We start from the raw sequence: 26605 nt of genomic DNA, 5'->3' as shown, positions 1-26605 counted from the left end.
ATAAACTGATGTAATATATTCTGACTTTGAGAAAGCGTTTGATAGCGTTAACCATAAATTATTAACTCATAACCTACAAAAAATTGGCTTTGCCAATCCTAGATAATAATTTACTCCTACAAAAAGATTTACCTAAATTTAACAAGTGGTGCATTTATAATGGCCTTTCACTCAATATCAATAAATGTCAAATTTTAACATAATATTCTAATAAGCGTAATACACTCAACTTTAATTATTCTATTTCAGACACTAGTTTAGAATGTGTACATGTGATAAAATACTTTGAAATATTTTTTGATACAAAACTATAATTTACACATATTAGCAATTAAAAAAATTCCCTATCAATTTTCGGTATGATAAAATAAAATTTCTCAAAATTCAATGATCCATTAAAAACTTTTAAATGCCTATACATCACTTATCCGCTCAAATCTTGAATATGCTCCTATAATTTGGAAAAATAACAGCAGTTGCCACAGTGACCAACTTGAGAAAATACAAAACAAAATCTTTCAATTCATATGCACTAAATCTAATATACCAAGAACTCCCCACTCAGGATACAAACATATTTTAAATATTTTACACTTAGAATCACTAAAAATTTGTAGAAATAATACTTATAACAACTTTCTTTTTAAGTTAATAAACAATGAGACTGATGTTGCATTTTTACTTAGCCAAATAAATTTTAAAACCAATACTTATAACTAACGATATAGGTAATGAATTATTTTATATAACACATTTCTCTCAGAGATACATATAAAATGATCTCTTAAATATGTTGATGTCTTGCGGAAATAACCAAATTTTTAATACCCTTTATAAGTTATCTTTAATATTCTTTAATATTTTTTGTATCACACAACTCTGTCTCTCACTTTTAAAGTTTTATATCTATGTAATTTTTAATTTTTACTATTATTTTATTCCCTGTTTTATTCCTTGTATTAATATTAATTGTACTACTTATATTGAACTATTTAAATATGTGTTAATAGTCAAATAATATTATACTATTATTGTTATCGTTATTTCGTAAATTGGACATTGTCTGTATAAATCAGGGCTTGCATTTGAAAAAAAAATATTGTTTTACGTTATTTACAATCAAAACGTTATACAAATTTTGAGTTTATCGTTATTCAAAATTTAAACGTTATTCAACTTTTGTGTTTATCGTTATTCAGAATTAAAACGTTATACAATTTTTGCGTTTAACGTTATTCATAATTAAAACGTTATACAATTTTTGCGTTTATCGTTATTTAATATTTAAAAGTATTTAGATACCTGTTTTAAAAGTACACAGGCTGCAATTTAAAAGTATATGACTATGACCTTTTTTGGGGACATAATTTCCCTATTCTGAGTTTTAAGTAGGTATTGTGTAATTTTATTTATTTAATTAAATGGGTTAGATAACCCAATTACATATTATTTACAAAATATAGAGTACAGTGATACAGATTAAATTACAATATACATAGTTCGTAAAGAAATGGAAACAAAATAAATGATAAAACAGTATGATGATAATTAATCTTAAGTTATAAGTGATAATGTATTATTGAATTTAATAAATTGCCTAGGCTCTAAGGACTTTATTATAAAATAATAAATATAAAAAAAAAAAATCATGATCATTATTTTGAAATTTTGAACGTATTATTAGGTTTTTAAATGTTAAAATTATTTAGTAAGTTTTACAATATTGTGCTTGAGAATATCATTTAAGCAGGAATCTATGTTTCAAACATATTTTACTCTGATTGTTTTGACATACTTTGTCAACATTTATTTTATACCTTCCTACAATTGACAAAATAATCAGAATCTATAATTTATGTTGTTAAAAGTTAAATAATATGTATTGGCAATATAAAAGTGTGTACATAGCTAATATACTATAGAGTGTAGACAACATAGTATAATTTATACTATCTAAATTATACTTATTACCATATTACCATTATTAAATAGAACATTCACAAACAACAAAATAAATACCAATGATCACCGAACACAATAGTTGAATAACTTGAATGGTATAAATTCCGACCGTAGTACAGATAGTACAGTACAATATTATCAGAGTATCACTATTATTAGCTATTGGTAATTAAATTATTCTATTAATACCTTCTTATTAAATTTTAAAATAAATCTAATACGGGATCTCCCGGATAGGCCGGATACGGGATAAAATTAATTCTTGGCTCGAATAAATAATTGAATAATACTAAGTATTATTAAATAATTGGAAATTAATTATTTTGTTTAATGGAATACAATATATACCGTTTTGCGTTATGTTTTGTTTAATGATATATCATATATTTTGTTAAACGTTACGTTTTGTTTTGTGTTATTTATTTATTTATGTTTATCGTTTTTCGTTATAATTACGTTTACAAATTTCAATCGTTTTTTATCAAACATAACGTTATAATCATAACGTTATTATAACGTTTGCAAGCCCTGGTATAAATATAAATTAATAATAAATAAACAAATAAAAATGTATATGTTATTTTACATTTATTGAATTTTATTTTATTAGGAACTACAAAATGATGATAATGTAAGCATTTAATGCACTAAAAGAAAATGAAAAATGTACCTGCAATTATAATTTATTTATAATTAATATCAAATAAACCAATAATATTTAATGTGAATAATGATTCATTGCATTTTTTTTAAGGGAGATTTTCTTAGCGTACCATTTATGAGCTTTCCGCATACCACAGGTTGAAAAACGATGACCTAGACTTTGAATCTGACTAATTACCTACATATACCTGTTACAAGTTCAATAATATACTACAGAGACTACACATATTTCCTATCCCATATCTATATCTGTGTTCAGATTTTCTGAGGCTACCATGCCACTCAGTTACACTATTATCTATACATTGTGCAGAGCATAGGTATATTATAAAAACTATGATTATACCACATTTAAAACATTTTAAACATTTTAACTCTTTAAACTTATAAAGTTGTAAAATAATGTACCTACTAATGTTATGTAATTGTATTTTTTTAGATTAAAAAGTATATTGTAAATTAATCTAATTAAGTGGAATAACCATTTTTACAACATATACAAGAAAAATCCCACATTGACAATGGTTTGTACAATTTATTTTACCATACATAATTTAATACTAATAAACTAAACAACATGAAAAAGTTAAAAAGTGAACTTTGTAAGTTTAAGCCGAATCTAAAAATTACATTAGTTGTAAATATTAAGAATTGTATTAAAGGAAATTTTCAGTTGTTCTTTGTAATTCTTAAAACATTTGTATTAGACAATTTTGTAGTATTTTTCTATGACGTTATTGTTGCATCTTATTTAATAAAATAATAAATATGATAAATAATTAAAAATTTATTTTTAAATATTAATAATTTAAAAATAATCGGTTCAATATTATATAGGTATCCTAACAAATATATTAAATGTGTTAATATTTTTATTCTTAAGTGTTTTATTTAATTAATGTAAGTTTATTTGGCTTAAATTTACAATTATAATTATATTATAAGAGCTAGAGTTGCCATTAACTAAAGGTTAACTAGTTTAGGCAACATTTTTTTATGTATGATTATTAAATAATTTTCTTGTTTAGAAATATATGTTGAATTTATACACTACCGAATACTTATGAATGATAATTAATAATGAATTTGAAAGAATATTCTCTATTAATACTTATATGTATTTATTTTTACTTGTCATCGATGATGGAGTTAAAATCGTAAAATATTTTACATTTTATTTTATTATATGAATCATGTACCTATATAATAATTATTTGTTAAAGTACCTATATCATCATAAATTATTTTACTTCCAATGTTTTAAGGTTATATGCTTAATATGAACCATGAAGACTAGAATAAGGTGACCAAACTCTGCTTCTGATTATGTCCCGAAATGAAGATGTGTTACGTATGTTCATGTATATGCGTAATCATACAACCTATAAAATCTAAAGAGTGTCATAGTTCAAAATAATGCATATATTTTCCAAAAAACGCAAAAGAAAACATGAATAATTTTTATATTACACGGGTTAAAGTAGCAACCCTTGCGTACAGAATGCAGCCTGTGGCCGTTTAATCGTGCGACTCATTTTTGATTTTCGGTACACTTTTCATGTGGGCAGCCGTACGAGTTTGGTCTCTTTATTCTAGTCTTCATGTTATGAACAAACATATTTTTATACTACTAGATGAGATTAGAAAGTTAATAATATGTCAACTGATAATATTATTTTGATATTTTTAAATGTTCTATAGTGAAGGAATTTTAAGATATTATAAAATATAAATATGAATGGCAACTTTAGTTTAATATATTTACTTATTCTGGAGCAACTATTAAGTTGTTGGTTGTTCAACTTGGTAATGATTCCACTTACTGCATAAAAAGTAAATAAATGAACCTAGTTGTTTTTATTCATGGGTTGATTTCAGAATGAAAAAGATGACATATGAACGAGGTCTACTACATGTACCTACTTGTTATTCCATTAACACTTAAAATGGAAGTCAGTATGTAGTATGGTCGTATATTTACTATTAAAATATATGTTACTTAGATCATAGATATATCTATACTATATAGGAGATATTTAATAAATATGATACTATATATCTCAAGATTATATCTTCTGGTTGGTTTCAAATGAAAATACATAAATTATTAAAAAGTGTTAAAATCTATCCTTTATTACTACACATACATTTAATATTATTTAATCATAATTCATTATAAGTTATAACAATAAGATTGAAATAACTAGAATTGATAATTCTGAGAAATATCATTGTATAAATGTATTTAAATTAAGTACTCAATTTTAATGATTAGCCCATTTTCTTAGAACCTTTACATTAATTTTATATTGTAGTGTTGAAGTTAGGCAGTACAAGTGCAATATCATATATTATTTATTATAAATTAGGTGTGTCAGTGGACAAAATTAAGGCGGAGTGATTGGTACTAGCATTGATTATGACTACTATAGATCGCTCACTGCGGCACAAAATACGCTACGCAAACCTGGTGTTATTATCTAGAACTGTCTGGATGGTGTATCTTAAAACCTGGCTGCCTAGTCAGTTCTGGATATAACACCAGGTTTGCTAGTAGGTTTAGCATAGCATATTTTTTGCCGCAGTGAGCGATCTATAATATTTATAATCAATGGTGCTAGTCAAAGTCTTATATATTATATTCTTTTTTGGTTTATTCAGTGTATTTGACTGGCTCATTACGTTCTTGTTGACATTATCATCTTCGGGCATAGGTTTTGCGACCTATGTTACCTATTTGTAAAATTCTTCAAGGCATATTATAATAGTTATAAATCACTTATAATACTAAAATATTATATATATAAAAGAATATAAATTTAAAATAATATTAAACTTTTTTTTTAAATTTTAAACTTATTAAATTGCCAGTAGATCAATTATATCCAATCATAATTACTAGGAAGCAAATTTCAATGTAAATTGCGTTTTTTTTTTATGTCCTTAAAATAATGCTATCTAAGCACACAATTAATTTCATATATTATCAGAGAATAAAAAATTTTATTTTGTAGTTTTAGGTTTTTAAGGCATTTTTCTCATTTTTACATACAACCATAGTGTTATTAGAAAATTTGATACAATTTATTTTGAATTCTGTCTAAAAGAAAAAAAATCATATTTCTATTTTTAAAATGTATTAAGAGTTTTCCACACTAGGTGATTGAGAGGACGCTACACAGACATTTGTTGTCTCCATCTTACAAGTGCGTAACAGCAAATTTTATGCTTAGCAGATCAGGTTTAGCTCCGTTAGTTTAAAAATTAGAGTGAATCGACCTTTTATAAAATTTTAAAGTATGATTTTTATCTAGAGCAGCATTTCTTGAACTTTATTTTTCATGGAACTCTTTGTTATGTCCACTTTTATCGTGGAACCACTACTTTTTATTTTTTTTTTTAGCTTTTTAGATTTTTTATTTAGCTTTCAACAATAAGTTATTACAGCTTAACAATTAGAACACACTTTGTTGTTATAGTCATTTTATGTAAAGATTATTTGCAATAAAAATTCTAATAATGTAGTAATTAATTCAAAAAATATTTTAAATAACAGACAAACAGAACTTCTAAGTTTAAATTTTAATAAGAGTTTTGCAGAACCCTGAAGTGATCTCTGCTGAACACAGTTTAAGAAACGCTGAATATTATAGTCTTGTAATTAGAGTTGAGTTATGTTAAATATTTAATTAGATGATAGTATCAACAAAGTTAAGTTAATATTACATGTTTCATTGAATTTATTAGTTTTTAGTCTTAGTTTACAATTGTTCCATGCATACAGTTAATTATTGAATTCTATAACTACCTATTTAAGAGTACTTATATTATTAATGTGCTTCAAAACTACATTGTTATTATTAAATATAAAAAAATAATATTTTATTTGTAAAATATAGGTGCATTTGGATGAACCGCCTTTTCTTGTTGTTGGAACAGATGTAAGTGCCAAGTACAAAGGGGCATTTTGTGAAGCAAAAATCCAAAAAATATCAAAATCTGTAAAATGCAAAGTACATTTATTTTTCTATCATTAAATTTTTTTTATTTTAATACAATCAAACTATTAAATGCATATTTTTCTGTTAAGGTTCAATATTCTAATGGGATATCAACATTTGTCACGGATGATGCAGTAAAAGGACAATTAAAGGTTATAAATTATAATCTATATAAAATAAAAATATTAAACCTGACTACTAATATGTATTAATATACTTTTTATTACATTAAGGTGGGGGCTACTGTAACAATAAAAAGTAGTAAGAAAAAAAAATTACTTAGAGCAACAATTCAAAAGATTCGAGATTGTAGTCTATACACTGTTGGTATGTATTTTCCTATAATTATATTTATGTGTTATAGATTTAATTTGGTTTTTTTGCAGTATTTGATGATGGAGACATTTCATGTCTTAAGAGAACAGCGTTATGTCTGAAAAGTGGAAGACATTTCGCTGCTAGTGCTACTCTGGATCAACTTCCACTTACACACCCTGAACATATTGGGGTTACACCTGTAAGAACCACTATTGTGCAAGGTCGTAGAAGTCGAAAACATAAAAAAAGTTCTGGGTAATTGCTTACATACATACAAATATTTTATTGTGTTTTCAGTTATTGTTTTAGTAGTTACTTGCATATTTAAATTTTAACTTTAACTAATTGTTTTGCACAATAAATGGAAAGTGGTGAAGAAGAATCTTCAGCAATGGAGGAAAAAGATATTGGAAAAGTAGTATGTGTAGAAGCTAATGACAAAAAAAAAGTAAGAGACAATTGGTTTCCTGGTTTGATAGTTGCACCCACTTCACAATCCTCAGTCAAAACTAATGTTGCAGAAGACTACCTAGTTCGTTCATTTAAGGATGGAAAATAGTAAGCACTACTAAAGTTTTTTATGCTATCTACAAAAAATGGCTACTTGTGTTGTATGCTATCTACGTAAAAAAATTTATTCTTAACTTACCTAAACATTTTTATTGGAGCTTATAGTTTTACAGTTGTCAATTAAATTATAATCGTCTTATTCTAATGTATCTTTATGTCTCTTAACACATTGACTGTGTATGTCTTTTTGCAGTTTTCACCCAGTGAGTATGATAAAAGTAAAAACAAAATACATTTTTTAAAAAAATAAAAAAAACTGCTCATAACGACGTACGTATACATATTTAAAAACGTGTGTTTTATCTACGCTAAATAATAATAAAATAACACTCAACCACGTGAATATTTAACCATTTATTTTAAATGTGTATTAGACGCCAAATGTCGTCAATCGCGTTGCTGAATGATCCTCGAAATGACGTCAAATGGTGTCAGTATGCATTCAACGTGTTAAAAATCTTTCAAAGACTTCGGTCAGATGGATTGAACACCATCATTCTTTCTGTAATTGCCTTTCGAGTAAGTTTGTTGCACCTCATGATCTTATATTACATTTTATTTTTACGTGTCTCCATAAACACTCAATTGTTTGTGTTTGACAAACACTGCAAACAACTGCAACTGTATGTGGATTTAGGAAGTTCTTACTAAGGTTAACAGTTAGATGAAAAAAACCATGATTTTTTAAAGTGCTGTATGCTCTTCACTCATTTGAATGAACTGTTGATCCTGGTTCTATTTCTTGAATTATTATTGGTAGTAATGTTTCTTTATCCCTCTTATTGACTACAAAAAAACGGCTTTTCGAAATTCCATCTTCACGCAAACAGCACATGCTAAACACCCAAGGTCTTTTACTCGACTGCCATAATTCCAATTTATATTGTAGTTTTGATTTTCTTCGTCAGTATTATCTTCATAAGTATCGGTAGTATTACCATTAGTATCATCATTATCAATATGTTTATAATCTCCAAGACGTAGTCTTCCTCTATTGTACTTACATTTTCCTTTAAGATAGATTCGTCTATTTCGTCCTTTTCCACCCATTTTTCCACATTTGTGCCACAACGTCTCGACATAGAATGAACTAATTTGAGACTGTATATGATGATCTCTATCAGTTATTTTTTTGATTTGTGTGACTTTAAATTAATTTACCCAGCACTGAACAAGTTCAATTATTTCATTATTTATTTTTTATCTACATAGGAAAAAAATGGATTTTGGGTAGGTATTGATTGCCATTTTTGAGAGCCTCGTGTTTGGCATAACATGTATTTGGTTTTAACTAATTGACCGGTTAGATCTTATTTTTAACTATTGTTTAAAGTTTCTTTCATGTCACCACCACACACATCACCTGCAGCATTTAATTTAGTACATACATTTAAATTTAGTTATAACCCACGTTCTTTTAAAAATTTGACACAAGATTCATCGTTAAAAATAATGTTTCTGTATAAATCACCCAAATAACTCAAATAAACACTAATATACAAATATGCAAACAGTGTTTATCAAGCACCGAACATATACTAGACGACAAAGCATATACAAATGCAATCGTAACCAGTTGTGAATGTACTAAAATTAGAATGGGGAAATGTGTAGATATCTTTTAGCTAAATTACACCAATAAATCGACTGTAGATAGCATACGACACTGTACCAAAGTTTCTTAGTTTATTTAACTTTTAACTATCATATTTTATAAATACAGCTATACGGCACCGAAAAAAGAAACTACTCAATTTACAAAAGAAATTGGTGCTAGAGTGGAAAATCCTACACTTAAAACTGGTAATATTAGATTGTGTACATATTATTCTATCCAAATTTATCATCATTGTTGTTTTTTATAGCCGTCGAAAAAGCTGTATTTTTTCTGGATAAAGACGAACTCCCACCACACTGGGATAGAGATTTATTATTTGGTGTTAATAGAATTTGTATTGCACCGGATAGTGAAGTATTTAATGGCAATGTAAGTTTATTTTATGTTAAAAATAACTGGTGGGATTACTATTTTAATGTATTTCCCGCTAGTTTTAAAATATTGTAAAAATGATAATTCATTTAAAAAATATACATCTTACTATTGATGTTTTAACTATTGATATGTTTTGTTTAATACAATATTTTTTATTAAGAATTCTGATGAAGAATCAATTGAAGAAAAAGATCATTTTGTCGCTCAGTTATTTAAATTTATGGATGACCGTGGAACTCCTCTTAATCAAGCTCCAGTGATTAATGAGAAAGATGTTGATTTATATAAGCTCTTTAAGGTATTTGTTTAATTAATGTTCTACTATAATATAATATACTTTTTATAAGATATAATTGGGGAGTAAATAGCCAGTTGTAGTGATTTAACATATAAATTGGGCATTAAAATCTATTATTTTTGCACAAAAAATGTTAAATTCTTTTACTGTATTTGCATCAATGTTATTTATTTAAGATCTTTTGCAAAAATAAATCCATTTATTTTACAGTGTTGGGAAAGTTCCTTTTGATAAAAAAAACTCGTTCCTGTTCCTCATTCCTGTTGTGAAATAGGAACGCGTTTTTTTTACAATCTGTGCAGTTATCAATGGTGTTTCTTGCGGACAACTTTTAAACCAGAAATAATCAGCTAATTTTTATATTCATTATAAAAAAACTAAATTTTTACTATCAAAACTAACAAAAAGTGATGGAAAAATGTTTCTAAGAAGCACTGATTTTTAACAAAAATGATTTGGTTTATTTGTTAAAATTCGAAAATTGTATAGCGTAAACTTGAAATTTTCATCAAATAATTATGGTAAAACTTTCTCCAGTAAGAAGTTTATTATTTTGACTAAAAACTCACTCCTTCACTCAGAATTGTTTTATTATTTGATAATCAATATAATATGAACACTGTCTATACTCTATAGAGTATAATAAAATAGAGCATAAAATATAAATATATAATATATCATATTCATTGCTTATTATACATATACATGTATAATGTACAGTGTATACATACATCACACATATACATATACCACACTATGTCACACATGCTATATACAGTGCTATACTGCTATAGGTCATTGGACATTGGACATAGAGATGGTACAACAATTGAACAATATGTTGGGAAATGTTGGGATCACGGTATATTGTACTATATGATAATTTAATATTTACTAGTGACAAGTGGTGTGTCAAAGGTATTATTTTGAACCAATTGACCCTTCAAAATTGTTGGTTGGTTGATAGTTTTGTGCCTCTGCCACAAAATACCTAGCCCCCTAGGTGACAAGGTATATTGTAGAAATATATCCGATTATACAAATCGTTACAAATGTATGCATATTTTTATTTAAACTTTTTTGCCAAGTTGGAAATGCTGTTATAAATATTAATGGCGTGGGTGGGTGGTTACCTTGTATACATTTTTGTTCCTTACTAAAAATGAGTTCAGCACGCCACTGTTAGTGACTGACGAAGTGATACCAAATTACCAACACTAAATATATTCTAGAAAATATTATTATAAAAATAACATTTTTTTTTTTTTTTTCATAACTTGAAGAACTGAAATTTTTGTTCAAGTTCCTTAAAAATAGGAACTCTTTCCCGTTCCTCATTTCAGTATTTTAAAAAAAAACGTTCCTATAAAAGGAGCTTCGTTCCTTCCCAACACTGCTAATTTATGTATCAACTAGTTGTTGCTTGAATAAATTAATAATACTTAAAAATACTCTTGATAATTATAAAAATAGTTGGTAGGTGTACTAAACAATAACTATAAAAGAAACTACATACTTTTTCTATGTTACACCTACTTCTGAAAAACAAACAAGTAATTTAAGTTAACTCTCTGGGTTTATTTAATTCAAATTTTCAAATAGTATTTATAAATTATATCTACTTATTAGGCTAATAAAAATTAATGATATTAATTACTTTTAGGTTGTCAATAATTGTGGCGGTTATAATAAAGTAAATAAAAGTAAACTATGGAAGTTTGTTGCAAATAAAGCTGGACATGAACAACAGTCATTTTTTTCTGTTAAACATTGCTATCAACAGTAAGTTTATTTATTTATAATCTATAATTTATAATCTATATATATATATATATAAATGGTATGGAAAATGTATAATAATTCATCAATTGAGAACGGCTGGGCCGATTTGGCTGATTCTTTTTTGTTGTGTTTGTAATTGTCAGGACAAGGTCTTATGAAAGACAATTTTAGGGAAATCCGTCGGAAAAGTAGGAAATCTGGATGTCAAAAGTATAACAGTGGCGCCATCTGTCCAGCAAAAAATAAACTAAATAATAAAAATGTAGTAATATTAATAGTGTATTATATATATTGATTACTATTGGTTAATCGGACATGTTTATTGATTTGTATTATTATTTTTTAGTCAATATATATATAAGTTAATGTTTGTGTGTATCTCTGATCTCAGGGAAGAAGATCGGCTACTTTAAAAAGGATTATATTTGGTTTTTTTTACTCATCAGATTTTAGTACCATAGGCGGAATTAAGTAAAAAACGACAAACTTGATATAACTTTGATACTTAAGAGTTAAATCATACAGTACAAACAGCACAATAGATTTCCTATCTGATAATATATTGCTGCGAATCAGAATTTTTAATACGGGCAATGGAAAAGTTAAGATAAGTTTTAAACATGATACACCGAATATTAAATAACAAATTGATCAGCTAGTTAATTATATTTATCTAGGCTAAAATAAAAAAATTCAATTTAATTCTAATTCTAAATCTACAATGTTGCTCTTCTTAGTAAAATGTTTAATAAGCTTCTTTATATCCCAGTATATTGATTGTTAAGGCGCCTGGTGCAGATGACATTTTGTCCTCAAAAATACACTCTGCGAGAATAACGATACCGCCTTGTAGAATTATCCAAATTTCTTAATTTTTTTTTAATTGCTAGAGAGAAATATTCTACAGCCCGCATCGATCTCTGTTTTTCAATATCTTATTCTCAAACTTTATAATATGTCTAAAAAAATACAAGATAAAAAGCATTTTTTTACAATTTTTTGAAATAAAATACAAAATCAGAGATCGATGCGAACTGTATGAAGTGTTTTTCTTTCAGATAAAAAAATAGTCATCAAAATCCGACAATTCTACAAAGCTTGAGAGTTATTTCCGTAAAGTCATTTTTTTTTCGATATAATACACCCTATCAACCCTCCCTAAATAGATATCGGTTAGTAGATTAGTGGAAAAGTTCAAAAGTCTTATAATTGAGGTGTCATCTTAAATTTTCAAATTTTATAGAATGATGGAAAATTTGAAAAACTGGCGTCGGGACCCTTAAATATTAAAAAATACATAAATCATCATTTTTAATTTTATTAAATATCAGTATAGTATTTATTTTCTTAAACATTTTCATAAAAATGTTCCTATAAATAATATCATCATGCTTATATAAATACTTTAAATATACATTTTTATTATGTCTTTAGATAATTATGACACATTCATTGTTATTAACAATTAATTTGGGCTTATATCATTCTATATTATACCACTATCTAGAAAGACTAGATTATTTTTGACAAAAAATAATAACAGCCCAATTTTTTGGCAACCTGTCCAATTTTTATGCAGTCCACCGAGATTTTCTTAAGCTTGCCGATTCAATTGCCTGACATTATTACAAATTAAAGTTTGTTTTTCATATTAAATTAATTTTCTCCAATTATTAAATATTAGTTTAAATAACTAAGTTACATTTCCTAAAAATTACATAAAGAATCAAAATTAAATTTTATTTTAACTCATAATATAAACTAATGCTGTTAAAACATCAAATTATCAAATGTATGTTACTTAAATGTATTATAACCATACATTTATCTAACAATATAACTATGTATATTGTATGTATATAAGTTAGAGAATTAAATTGTGTAATTCAATTCAATACATTGGTACTTTGTTGTTTGATATAAAATTGTGTCATAACTGAGATACCTACGACCTACCTATTTATATTTTTGTCTTTTCTCAGTATGCTGTTCTCATATGACGGGTTTTTTTTTATGTACATGTATATCTTATTTAATCACCATTATTTGATGCACATGTTGTAGTAAACAAAAACAAGTGTATTGTGCATTAATAAATAAGAAAAAAATATATGTCAATTTAAATTTATTTTTATAAATTTGCCTATTCTTTTCAACAATAAAAATATTAAATATTTTTTTTGTGTTGCATTTACAGATATTTACATAGTTTTGAGGATTTTTATCGAAAACTTGGATGCACAATGTTGAGTCATCCAAGGGGAGTAAGATCGCGCAGTAGATTTAGTCGCAGCCTTATTAGGGATGTTGATAAGGCTCTGCCTAGTACATCATCTGCGACTGATAAAAATAAGTGTGCAAAAAATGAATTTAACGATAAAAAAAATAAGGATTCTGCTGTAGTTAAAAAAACAGCCAAAGCTATTAAAGCTGAAGCAAAACTTCTAAAGAACAATGAAGAAACTTCAAAGAAAAGTGATAAAAAAAAAGAAGATATTTCTAATAGTACATCACGTAATAAACTATCAGTGAAATGGGATCCAGATCTGACAGAAACAAAGGATCCAGTTAGAAATTCTAAAACTAAAAAAGAAATAAAAGAAATCTTAAAAAAAGAAGTTAAAAAAGAGAAAAATTCTGATACAGTAGATGATGATCAAATCATTAAAGATAAAAAAATAGAAAAAAAAATATTTACAAGAAATTTATTTGGAAAATCTGTGCAAAAAACTACTAACAAAGAAAAAGTTGTAAAAGTTAAATCTGCAAATACTGGGTTATCAGGTATCAGAAAAATTAGAGCTTTCAATGAAAAAATTAAAACTTTTGTGAAAGGAATGATTCCATTAAAAAAGTCTAAGAGAGGAACTTCCAATACCCAGCAAGATGCTTCAAATAAAGGAAAACTCGTTGAAGAAGTACCAAAAGTAAAATTTGTTCAATATGTTGTATCTTATGCTTTTTATCACTCAATTTGATTATTTATTTATACAACTAAATTATGCAATTTCCATTAACTCCAATTTATGAAAGAAGATGAATAAAGTACTCTACTTCACTTAATAATTCAATATATTTGATTTCATTATAATAATTTCTAGATATTTATGGTATAATTGATAAATGTAGCTTGGTTTTTAAAATAAAATCTTAACATATCTATTTATTATTAATAAAATAGGTTTTTAAAAATTAATGTTTTCTTTTATTATTTTAGCTTACAAGATCAAAAACCAAAGAAGATTTACCTACTAAATCAAAGAGAGTATCAGTATTAAATGATCTTGCTGACAGTGCTTCTGTGGTACAACTTACCCAGCCTGGACTTCTTGTAGAAAATCTAATTAAAATTAAAAAGGAAGACAGAACTGAAAAAAAGAAAACTCTAAGAAAAAAAAAGAACGATAAAGAGGAAAAAGCGGCCTTTAACAATATAATTCCTACACCTATGTATGTTAATAAACTATGAAAATAATTTACTATAAATCTATGTATTTCATATAATTTAATACTGTTGTTATATTTTTGTTAATTTAGTATTAAAAATGTACCGTTTGATAAAAACTCACCAGTGATTGTTGGAGATAATCTTGTAGTATACTATGGAGATAAACAAGCAACAACTTATGATGCAAAAGTAAGTTATTCCAATACATAAAAAATATATATTTTGTTTTATAAATAGTTTGAATTTATCTGGTTACAATAATATTATATCATACACAAAATTACAATCAAGCTAAAGGAATGAATCTTATTTTTAATCATTATAAATAAACTATTTAGGCAAAGAAATTAATTAAATATTGATTACATTTTGTTATTATTTAATACATTAACCTATAACTTATAATTATTATGAACTAGCTAATCCCGTGCACTTTGTTGCCCGTTAAATGTGCCAACTCTAGGTATATGATTCAAACTTTGTTTAATTCATTATTTAATATTCCGTGTTTGGTAAGCTTAAAACTTTTTATCGATCATCAAAATACTTAGCAAGCACCACTTTATAAAATGTGAATTTTGGAAGATGTTTTCTTAGTTCTAACTCACATAGTGGTACAAAGGTGTTGTGAAAATTGCAAACCTCATGCTACTATTATTTAGGCTCTAAGTTGATCAGTCAATGAGTCAGGACACGTTTGATTATACAGTCAACTCGCAATATAACGAATTTCAAGGGACCGAGAAAAAAATTTGTTATATCGAAAGTTCGTTACATCGAAATTCGTTATATCAAGAGAATATACCAATTGAATTCGTTATAACGAGAATAAAAATAAAAATTCAAAATTGTATTATTCGTATACATATGTATAAAATATATGAGTCATATAAGTATATACATATTTATTGTTTAATTTCAATATAAATGTATGTAATAATATTTCTAATAAAAATATGCTATAATAATAATATGTACATATAATAAATCGCTATACATGTGTGCATTTATTTTTTAAAAAAATCAGATATTTTTGATTGTTTGCAACTGCTTGAGTTTACCTTATCAATAGTATTGTCCAGATTTAAAATGCTAGAAAACACATTGTCGTCAATATAAAACGGTACCGATATGTTACATAGTATGTTACGTACATTTTGCGTAGAGCCACTAATCGACATAAGTCTTATCTTAATTGCGATACTGTACTTGAGTGTACTATCGCATGATAATCATCAGAAAAACTTCGTAATCTATTATGTGGTAATAGCAACATACTTATTTTTATATATTTTTCATAGAGTTATACACTAGAGACATGTATCTTATCTTAATTAAAATTAAAAATTCGTAATAGAAAGCTCCAAATTTATAAAAATTCGTTACATCGCGAGAGTTTTGATCAAAAACGCTTCGCTACATCGAGGGGACCAAAATACATTACATTTGTTCGTTATACCGCGATATTTTCAAGGGACCGGTAGTTTTATTCGTTATATCAAGATTTTCGTTATATCGAATTTCGTTATATCGAATTTCGTTATATCGCGAGTTGACTGTATTGTATTATAGCCATTCCACACGGTGTTGCCCGTGAGACGCGTTTGTGATTATGTGAGCAGTATATTTTTAGGTAGGCAATACATCTGTGGTGGATTGCAGACTCTTCGAGGTGCATATGCAATTACAAATATTTTATTAACACGTTTATGATGTATATGGCGTGTTGGTTTACGAAGAATGGTTGTAAATTTTGGATAGGAATACCATTTTTACTTAGTTATATGGTTTTAACAAGTCTAAAATTATATGCAATCATAATTCATACTTAATAGCAATCTTACAATAAACAAAAATATATTATTATTTAGTTTCTTTTTGTGCTGCCAAATGGCGTTACTGTTGTATTTTTGACATCCAGATCCCTACTTTCCCGGTGGGTTTTCCTAAAATTGTCTTTCATACAAACCTTTTCCACACAACAGAAAAGAAATCAGTAAAGGCGTTCTCAAGGGAAGTGGGAATTCATTTTTATATATACAGATAAATAAATTTGTGCTTTTATAAAATAGTTTAAAAAAAGTTACATAATAGTTAGGTAAAGATTTTTTTTTTTGGATTTAAACTGTTTTTATTGATTACAGTTCTTATTTTAGTAATCTCCAAAATGATCTATTTGTATATAATTTGGGTTAAATTTGAGAATTATCATCCCATGACCTAAATACTTTCATATTATGTAATATGTTAAAAATTGTATTATTTATCATAATCAAATTAATTAAATACTATACATTTTTAGGTTATTAATGTGTGTGATATTGAAGGAGTAATGAAATATTACGTACATTATAAAGGATGGAATTCACGTTATGATGAATGGATAGATGTAATGCGTATTGCTTATAAAACTAAGGATCCAGAACCAGGACCTGAAGTAGATAATGCTGTAGATTTTTCAAAAAGTAGTCCTCCAGAAGTATGTATAATAGTTGTAAAAAGATTGTATAGAAAATGGTTAAAGTAAAATATTTAATTTAAATTTTTATATTTGGTTTTTTTGGTTTTGGGTTTAATATTAAAAAGTTATATTAAGATAATTACTTTTAAATTACTATTAAGTCATTATGAATATTATGTTTAACTTAATATATTTATATTTATAGAATTATGTATTCTATAGATTAGTAACATCTGTAATTGCATACTGTTTTGTACAATGAAAATTATTTTTATTATTTTTATTATTTTATAATTTATGATTAGTCATATACACAGTTGTAAGAAGTTAAGAAAATACTATACAACATTTATTTATGAAAAAAAGAATGATCATAATTAAATACATTTAAAAATATTATTTTGTTGATATATGTTATGTTGCATATTACATACATTACAAGACAATCCATAATTCTTGATAGATTAATTGTCCATTAAACTGTTTGCCAATGCAATAATAGTTCTTTTTTATTTCTATTAAATAGTATGTACATTAATTCAATAATATGTTAAACGTTTGATGTGTATAAAGTACCTTTTAAAAATAATTACCCAATTTTAATAATGTATTGTATAGTTTTAAACTTTGAGTACAATATATAATTTACTTTATTTAGTAGGTATATTTTTAATATTTAATCCAAATAATATAATGGTTTTTTTTTTTTTATATATATATATAAGTAGGTAAATAATTATAATTCCCCAGGTTGATTAAAAGGACACTGGTGCTGAGACCTCCGGAATCCTGACCTGTATTAATTAAAAAAAAAACTACCCCATGTTAAAGAGTATCCACACTGGTGAGCCTCCCTCCGCATGCCATTTCATGTTATGTACCTTATATTAGCTATCAAATTGACTTATTGAATTGTATATAAATTATAAATATTACAGATTGTAAATACTCTATTTTATCTAATAAAAAAAAAAGGTAAATCATTTTTAAAAATTATGATGACTATCAATATATCCATATGAGTGGTACTAGCTTAAAGTTTTAATATTTCCAATACAATTTTGAGGAACAACTATTTTTAATTATTAACTCAAGATTTTAGAATTGGTATTGGGTTAGGTAGACACTTAGTTTATTTTATTATATTATTTATAACAGTAAGAAAAATAGCATAAATCCTACCAATATCTAATAATATTAATAATTTTTTAGCAAAAAAATGTGGATCCAAAGAAGGTACCATCAACAACTAGTAGAACCAAAAGATCAGTTACTCCACTCCCATCAAATTTAAATATTAAAAAATCACCTTTTAGCAGTGCTCGACCTACTAGATCATGTACTTTGACCGATCGTCCATTATTCGATATTGGTATGTAAAATATTATTGCTAATTTATAATTATAAAAATACATAAATATGTTGAATTAGAGTAAACAAACACTATGCAACTATTGAGGATAACAGTGATTGCTTTTACCATCCATTTGATATTTAGATACACAATTATATTTCTATAAAATGAAAAACATAAATTATAATCAATTTAAATTGATTAAACTTTAATGAAAATGTAACTTGTTTTTACTGTGTAACCTTATAATATAATTGAATATAACAATAAAAAATCACTATAACTAATTACCTATCGAAAAAAAAAATTTAAAAATGATAGCGATCCTTTTAATAATTTAATCTTGAAATATAAATTTATAAAACAACTTAGTACAAATAAGTTCTGTAAAATTAAATATCTTACTATACATTTATAATACAATATTGAATAAATGAATGACCAAACTCCGTCGAAAATCCCCAATAAAGTTTGGGAAATTATTCATAAGCAGCTTGTTTGAGTATAATGATATTTCAAATTTAAATTATCATCCCTCCTCAATAATATTCCCTAGGTGACATCCTATTGAATCTCAGGCAATCAATCACTTTCCCACCGGGGTTTATTCTTTGATGATCTCTGATGCTTGTCTATATTTTAAAAATTATTTCCATAACCCCTATCCTAAAATTAAGATGTTTCTCATAATTCACAGCTCACTCATTATGGACATATGGCAATCCTTAGTATAGGATTTAAAAAAAAATATATACAATATAATGTATTTATGTATAATAATTCTATTAATTAATTATATTATAGATAATTCCGATTCGGAAGAAGAATACACTGTAGGACCATCCAAACAATCTAGTAAGAAAAAAGTCATAAAATCTGAACCAGGTGTTATAATTATTAAAACTGAACCGGTAGACACTTATGATCAGAAAAAGACGCTATATCCGAAGACATATCCCAGTAAAGAAGTACTTATGCATCGAAGTGCACTAAGAAAACCAAAGTCATGTGTATTTAATGTTAATAGCATTAAATCTGAAGTAGTTGAGGTTTGTGAACCAGTTACTCTTGAACCGGCATTTGATTTTAATTTTGTGATGCAACTACCAAGTGATTCTATAAAACCAAATGAAGTTAATGAAAATGTAGAAGCAAAGAACGAAAGTAAAATTGACAATGGTGCAAAAATTGAACCAAAAATTGCCCCAAATCATTATTTGTTGCCTAGAGATAAATCTGAAAGAAATTATCTAGAACATAATATGTCTGAATCCTCAAAAGGTGGGAATGAAGAATTCAGAATCAAATCAAAACCATTGACAATTTCAACTATGTCGAAAATTGCAAGTATTGTCTATTACTCATCATCCTCTGAAAATGAAGAAGAAAAACAATTAAAAAAAGTAACTGATTACATCACTTCTCCATTAGATGATAAATCTAACGAATCTAAAGTATCTGGTACCGATTTTGATCTTAACAAAATAAGATCAGAAATGAAGGGACTAATGCCAACATCAATAAATAGTAATGATATTATTCAAAATACAGAATCATTCATATTAGATCAACAAATAGAAATTGAAGTTTCAAAAATTAAAGAACCAATCACAGATGATGTTTATGAATTTAAAGAATCAAAATCATGCAATTTTAATACAATTTCTTCTGTCACTGAAGAAAAAATCTGTAGTTCTATTGGACATGACTCTCCAAAATTATTTAACTTTGAGAAATCTGATGAACTACCAAAAATTCTTTATTCTCCAGCACAAGAGGAACTAATTGAACAAAATGGGTCCATGATATCATTTGTCCCTAACAGCAATAGCTTTTATTCATCTGATAATAATGGTAAAATAAAAGTTAATGAAAATTTGAACATTATGAATAAAATCAAAGATCCAATTATGAAAAATCAATCCGACAATGAGTCTTATGAAGCCCAAAAATTGGAAAATGATACAACATCAAATATAAAAGAAATTGAGCAACATTTTCAGAATGAAGATAATGTTCCTAATATAAAATATGAAGTTTTGGATTTGTGTATGAAACCTCCTGAATCACCACCTACCAACATTTTTAGCATGCCAGAGCAAAGTGAACTCAATGGTATGATCATTGAAGAAGATGATGATGATGATGAAGATGATGATGAATCGAAACTAGTTATAGCTGAAAATGATAATAAAGAAACTGACTATCAAATGGATTATGATCTTGTGATTAGCGAAGAACATAATTCTTCCAATGGACAAATTGACAAAAACATAGAAGCACAATGCCTACCACCATTACCACCAAGTATACATACTAATATTGAATTTGACTGGAAAAGTTCATCTCAATTAAAAAAAGATATCAGTACACCAAAAGATACAGATGATGAAAGTACTTCATCCTGTAATGAAAGCATTCAAACTGCTCTTATTCAAAGTTTCCAAATGTATTCAAATTTTGAAAACCATTTGAGTCAAAATGGACTTAATATGGATAATATTGATGACAGTACAAAATCTGGGTTTGATTCATATTCAAAATTACCAACAATTAAAAATAGAGAAATCATTGAATCTGTAACTAACCTCATCAATGAACCTTTGAATAATAATAACCCAAATAAATGCGACTTTAAAGTCCAAAATTGCAAAGATAAGTATGAGAAAGAAAAAATTATAGTGCTGCCCGAATTGCAATGTAGAGAAGAAATAGTAGATGAAGATACTCTCAATAACGCTTTAGTTATAGAGTACAGTTGTAAAGCTTCAGAATATGACATTCATAAGCCTAGTACTAGTAAAGGTTTCTTTGAGTCAATACATCAACCAGGTACAATCAAAGATAGTTTCTATGAAACTAACACTAGTTATGATGCCAAAAATAGTTTCTTTGAAGCTACTCAAGTTGTCAAAAGTGTTACTTTTGATACAAACGTCTCTGCAAAAAGTAGTTATTTTGATCCCAATATTCCAAGTTGCAGTAGCAATTATTTCTATGATCATAATGTTCCAAGTACTAGCAAAAAAAGTTTTTATGAAAACTCTTTGCCTAGTACTAGTAAAAGTTTTTATAATCCTGAATCTGATGTAAATAGTGTACTATTTTGTGAAGAAACAATACCAGGTAGTCCAACTGGTACGTCAGATGAGCAATATGATCAAGAGCAAAGAAAAAGAAATCTTCAAGCACTCTATGAAGAAAGAGAAGCTGCTTCAGCTATGTATGCCATGAATCAATCTTTTTGCAGACCAATGATTACATTGATGGGTGCTACAGAAGCAGAAATGGAAGAATATACTAATATTCTTCTGAGGTAACTTTATTGTATTAGTAGAATATAATATAGATTTAGGAGGACGTCATAATCTAATACTGTTGACTCCATATTACAATTGGATAACATGAAATGTTTGTGTTCAGCGGTTACAATTTGATGTTGTTAGCTTTAATATTAGAGTAAAGCTAAGAACATTATCTGTATTCTCTCTTTTATTTTTATGATACTCATTTAAAGTTAAATACACAAAACTCCAATTGCTTCCAGATTTTAACAAATTTTACTGTTACACCACACAGCACACCAGTTTAAAACCACTGCTTTATATACTTGATACACTTATAACTCATTTGAAAATTAAAGTATTGTAAAAATATCAACCCTAGCACACGTATAATATTACACTTTAATTTTAATAATACGTCTATTCACTCTTTATTTAAACTAACAACACAACATTTGAACGACCTAAATTAAATATTTGTAAGTTATATATTGAGACAGATACAACACATGTGGAGGTACAATAATACAATATCCTCTTAAGTCAATTTATTCAGTCTCATAATTTTATAGTTTTTCAATCATTTGATTACTTAAGACGTCTTTAAACAATTAAAAAATATTAGAGTATCGTAACTGAAAACTGTATCATTATATACATTTCATAGTTTAATTTAGTATTTCATAGTTGAGCTTGTTTAGTGGGTCCTATTTTTTATTGTGATTTGTGATTTCATTATTAATGTTTTATTTTTATCAAAACTATAGAGATGGAGCAATACTTGATCAACATCATTTACAGTTCTTAGCTGAGATTTCTGGCAGGAAACTTGGTATAAATGTAAATGAACCATTAGTTACAGAACCACTTGAAAGAGTACCAGAGACAATAGTTGAGAGTAAGAAGTGTAAAAATCAAAAAAATGTATAATATTATTATTCAATGTATTCACAGAATTAGTAACGCCACCAGAAAAACTTCAATCCAAGCGCAGAATTAGCAGTCATGAAAACCCATCGAAGCGCAGTAAATTTTCTACTACTACTACTCCTCCTATATCTTTAGGTAGTTAGTTTTCAAAATAAGAATTTTTTTATTTGACCATGCAGATGGACTAATAATTTACCCCAGTCTATTTTTAATATGTTATCAACTATTTTTGTCTATCCTGTATTGAGTGATGCTATCTTTAAGTAATTATACGTCCTGACAAATAATATTACTTATATTCAAATCGATAACTTTAATTTTTTTTTATATAATACATACAACTTCCAGTCAAGTGTCACTAATGGGTGGCTTCTTATTCCTATATTCATTATATTTTTATTCTGCCACCACAAACTACATACACTAATTATGCTATATAGTACAGATTGTACATATCTTAGTAAAAAATAAAAAATAAATAAATATAATATATTATATAATTTACAAATGTTTGCGTAACACTTATGGTGCCTATAACATTTTTAAATTTTTTAATACTGAAAATAAAAAATTTTAAATCTGGTATAAATTTTTATTGAAAAATTAAAAATAACCAATTTATAAATCTGGCTTTTAGAAAAATGTTGATAGAAAAATCATTTATTTAAGTCATGAAGGTTATTTTTTACAATTTTACAATATTTTACAATCTTATTTTTTGTTAAGCAAAGTTGATCCAGTCATAAAAAAATTTTTAATTAAAAAAGTTATTACTTTTCAAATAAATAAATCTTCAAAAAAATTTATCATTTTATAAAATCATAAATAATAAACCACTTGACTTCAATAAATGTTTTTATAATTAAAGATTTTCTAAAAACCAGGTTAACAAATTGGCTATTTTAAAGTTTTCAATAAAAATTTAATCAGATTTAAAATTTTTATTTTCAGTAATAAAATAAAAATGTTATACTATATATGTAGCGCATGAGTCAAATATTATAATATGGAAAAAGAAATTCTTAAATATTGATAAGAACAAAAGTAATTTAATTTGTCAGGGCTTCTTGTTACATCATTTAATCATAATCCGTATTAAAAGAAAAATATTATATAGCAAGTCCTGTTGAAAAACCCGTTGAAAGATATGTGTGGAAAGATATTCCGCAACCGCCTATAATAGATGGAAAGCCAATGTTTGTTTACAGTAAGTAAAGTTAAATTTTTTTCCCCTTTTTGTACAATTTATGATAATGTGTTTGATTGATAGTATTATCATTGATTAAATAAAATAAAATCTAAGTATATTACAAGCACGGCTGGATTTAGGGGGAGGGATGGTTGAGTGAGCTAAGGTCCCCACACTTTTGTAACTATTTAATGATAAATACAAAAAAAAAAAAACAATTCTTATATTTAAAAAATGTATACTTATATATAATGGAACTTTATTTTTCTATTTACAATTAAATTTTCATTAAAAAGAAAATAGTTATTTTTGTATTTTACGTATAATTGAATGAATGTATGTAATATGCGTTCCACTGAACTAGCAATAAAACATCATATTTGTACCAGTAATTTAATTTTAATCATATAATTTAATATTACATTTTATTATTATAATTCCAGTTTCACATACTCACTAATATATTTTTTACCAAGTAAATTAAATAAGCATATAATCGAAATTATTGAATGTTATATTATAACTAGCTGATCCCGTGCACTTCGTTACCCGTTAAATGTACAAACTGTATATGATTCAAACTTTGTTCAATGCGTTATTTAATATTCGGTGTATGATGTTCTAGATTTATCTTAACTTTTCTGTTGCCCGGAATAAAAATTCTGATTCGCAGCAGTATATTATCAGGTAGGCAGTCTACCTGCGGTAGATCGCGGACCCCGTGCTGTTTGTACATAAGTGTATGATTTAACTCTAAAGTATCAAAGTTATACCAAGTTTGTCGTTTTTACTTAATTCCACCTACGGTGGATTAATATAATCAATTAATACAAAGTCCTAACCTAACCTAACCGTACTAAAATCCGATGAATAAAAAAACCCAAATTTAATCCTTTTTAAATTAGCCTATATACTTCCCAGAGGTTTAATCTACACACAAACATTCATTTTTATATATAAATTAACAAAAAAAAATAATACAAATCAACAAACATGCCCGATTAACTAATAGCAACCAATATATTATACTACACTATTATTATTTTTATTTTTATTTTTTTCTGGACAACCCTTATCACTTAGGGGTATGGAAAATAGATAGTAGCCGATTCTCAGACCTACTGAATATGCATATAAAATTTCATAAAAATCGGTCAAGGCGTTTCAGAGGAGTATGGTAACTAACATTGTGACAAGAAAATTTTATATATTAGATAACAAAAAAGGTCCTGTTATTATTAATTATTTTGGGCCCTCACAATATATTCTGCCCTCAATCCACCATCACATACCTAAATCCACCCCTGATTACATATACAATATTATTATCTTTTAAACAAATAATATTTTATAATAATTATAATTTTTCATTACATCAACATGAAATTAAAATATTTTAGCTCCAGAAATGAATTCTCAGCAACGGCAGGCGTTGATTATAGCCAATATGAATAAAATTAGGAAACAGTATGCAACAGCTAAAGCTGGCATGGATAAGGTTCAGAAAAATAAAAAAAAAATCAAGAAAAAAAAGAGAGAAAAGGCCAAAGCTGCCAAAGTTGCTGCTATGGATCTATCTCAAGCGGCTAATGGGTCCAGCACATCTAAATAAAATATAGTTTACTTTTACTTTTTAATTTACAATATTTAATGTTACCTATTTAGTATTAGTTCAATGTGGCTTGTTCTTTATCACTTAGCTCTAAATACTAAATAGTGTTTAATCACTTTACTATTTTTAAATTAAGTGTTTCTCTATTATTATTACTATTTAACTATTTTCTATTCAATGAGTTGTTTGATTGTAGTCTAGTACTATATAGTATAATATATTAATATGCTATTATACCCCCTAATTTTTTTTTACATTGTTTAAACAAGAATTACCTAAGTACCATATTATTATGTTTTTATAATTGCTAAACATTTTGAAATTATTTAAATTTAAATGTATAATCATCATATCAATGGTTCTTAAAACTGTTGTCTATTTAAGTAACTCCTTGTGATATATTTTTATAGGTAGCTGAAACTTTGAACTACTTATAATTTATGGTAAAATAACATGCTAAAAAATTGAACTTAACTTAGCTACATAAGTCAAAATTTTAAAAATAGTATAGCATAATGAATACATTATAATAATATAGCCTATTATCATGGAAATAGGTAGTGTAATCAAGTATGATAATAAAGTCACCAAGCTACCTATAAAATGATATCACAACTTTTAGAGCCTTTTTTTTTTGCAGATTATAATAGTAATAACTAATAGTAGAAATGAGTATTATTATTTTTATTTTTTTTTTATTGGTTGCCATAGGTGTTGTATAGCTTATTGCAATGTGTATT

General features: G+C 26.4%; 1 protein-coding gene and 1 pseudogene across 1 annotated transcript; one reads left to right on the top strand and one right to left on the bottom strand.

The window, feature by feature from the left end:
- Nucleotides 1-4524: 4524 nt before the first annotated feature.
- Nucleotides 4525-26192, top strand: LOC132937124 (AT-rich interactive domain-containing protein 4B-like). Its single transcript, XM_061003953.1, has 20 exons — nucleotides 4525-4577; nucleotides 6525-6638; nucleotides 6716-6778; nucleotides 6860-6953; nucleotides 7013-7199; nucleotides 7314-7502; nucleotides 9238-9317; nucleotides 9380-9501; nucleotides 9668-9805; nucleotides 11469-11587; nucleotides 13785-14514; nucleotides 14805-15037; nucleotides 15125-15224; nucleotides 17338-17514; nucleotides 18709-18868; nucleotides 19655-22166; nucleotides 22902-23032; nucleotides 23089-23199; nucleotides 24182-24271; nucleotides 25654-26192. The coding sequence occupies exons 1-20, from the start codon at nucleotides 4539-4541 to the stop codon at nucleotides 25863-25865; spliced, it is 5601 nt and encodes a 1866-aa protein (XP_060859936.1). The 5' UTR covers nucleotides 4525-4538; the 3' UTR covers nucleotides 25866-26192.
- Nucleotides 8050-8857, bottom strand: LOC132936040 (uncharacterized; annotated as a pseudogene).
- Nucleotides 26193-26605: the final 413 nt, after the last annotated feature.

Source organism: Metopolophium dirhodum, chromosome 1, assembly GCF_019925205.1.
Source record: "Metopolophium dirhodum isolate CAU chromosome 1, ASM1992520v1, whole genome shotgun sequence".
NCBI lineage: Eukaryota > Metazoa > Arthropoda > Insecta > Hemiptera > Aphididae > Metopolophium > Metopolophium dirhodum.
This window is presented reverse-complemented; position numbering and strand designations above follow the sequence as displayed.

Coding starts and splice junctions, on each gene's coding strand:
- LOC132937124 (XM_061003953.1), top strand. CDS start 4,539: ATGTACCTACTTGTTATTCCATTAACACTTAAAATGGAA. Junction 6,954..7,012: donor TTGTAGTCTATACACTGTTG/GTATGTATTTTC, acceptor GTTTTTTTGCAG/TATTTGATGATGGAGACATT. Junction 7,200..7,313: donor AAACATAAAAAAAGTTCTGG/GTAATTGCTTAC, acceptor ATAAATGGAAAG/TGGTGAAGAAGAATCTTCAG.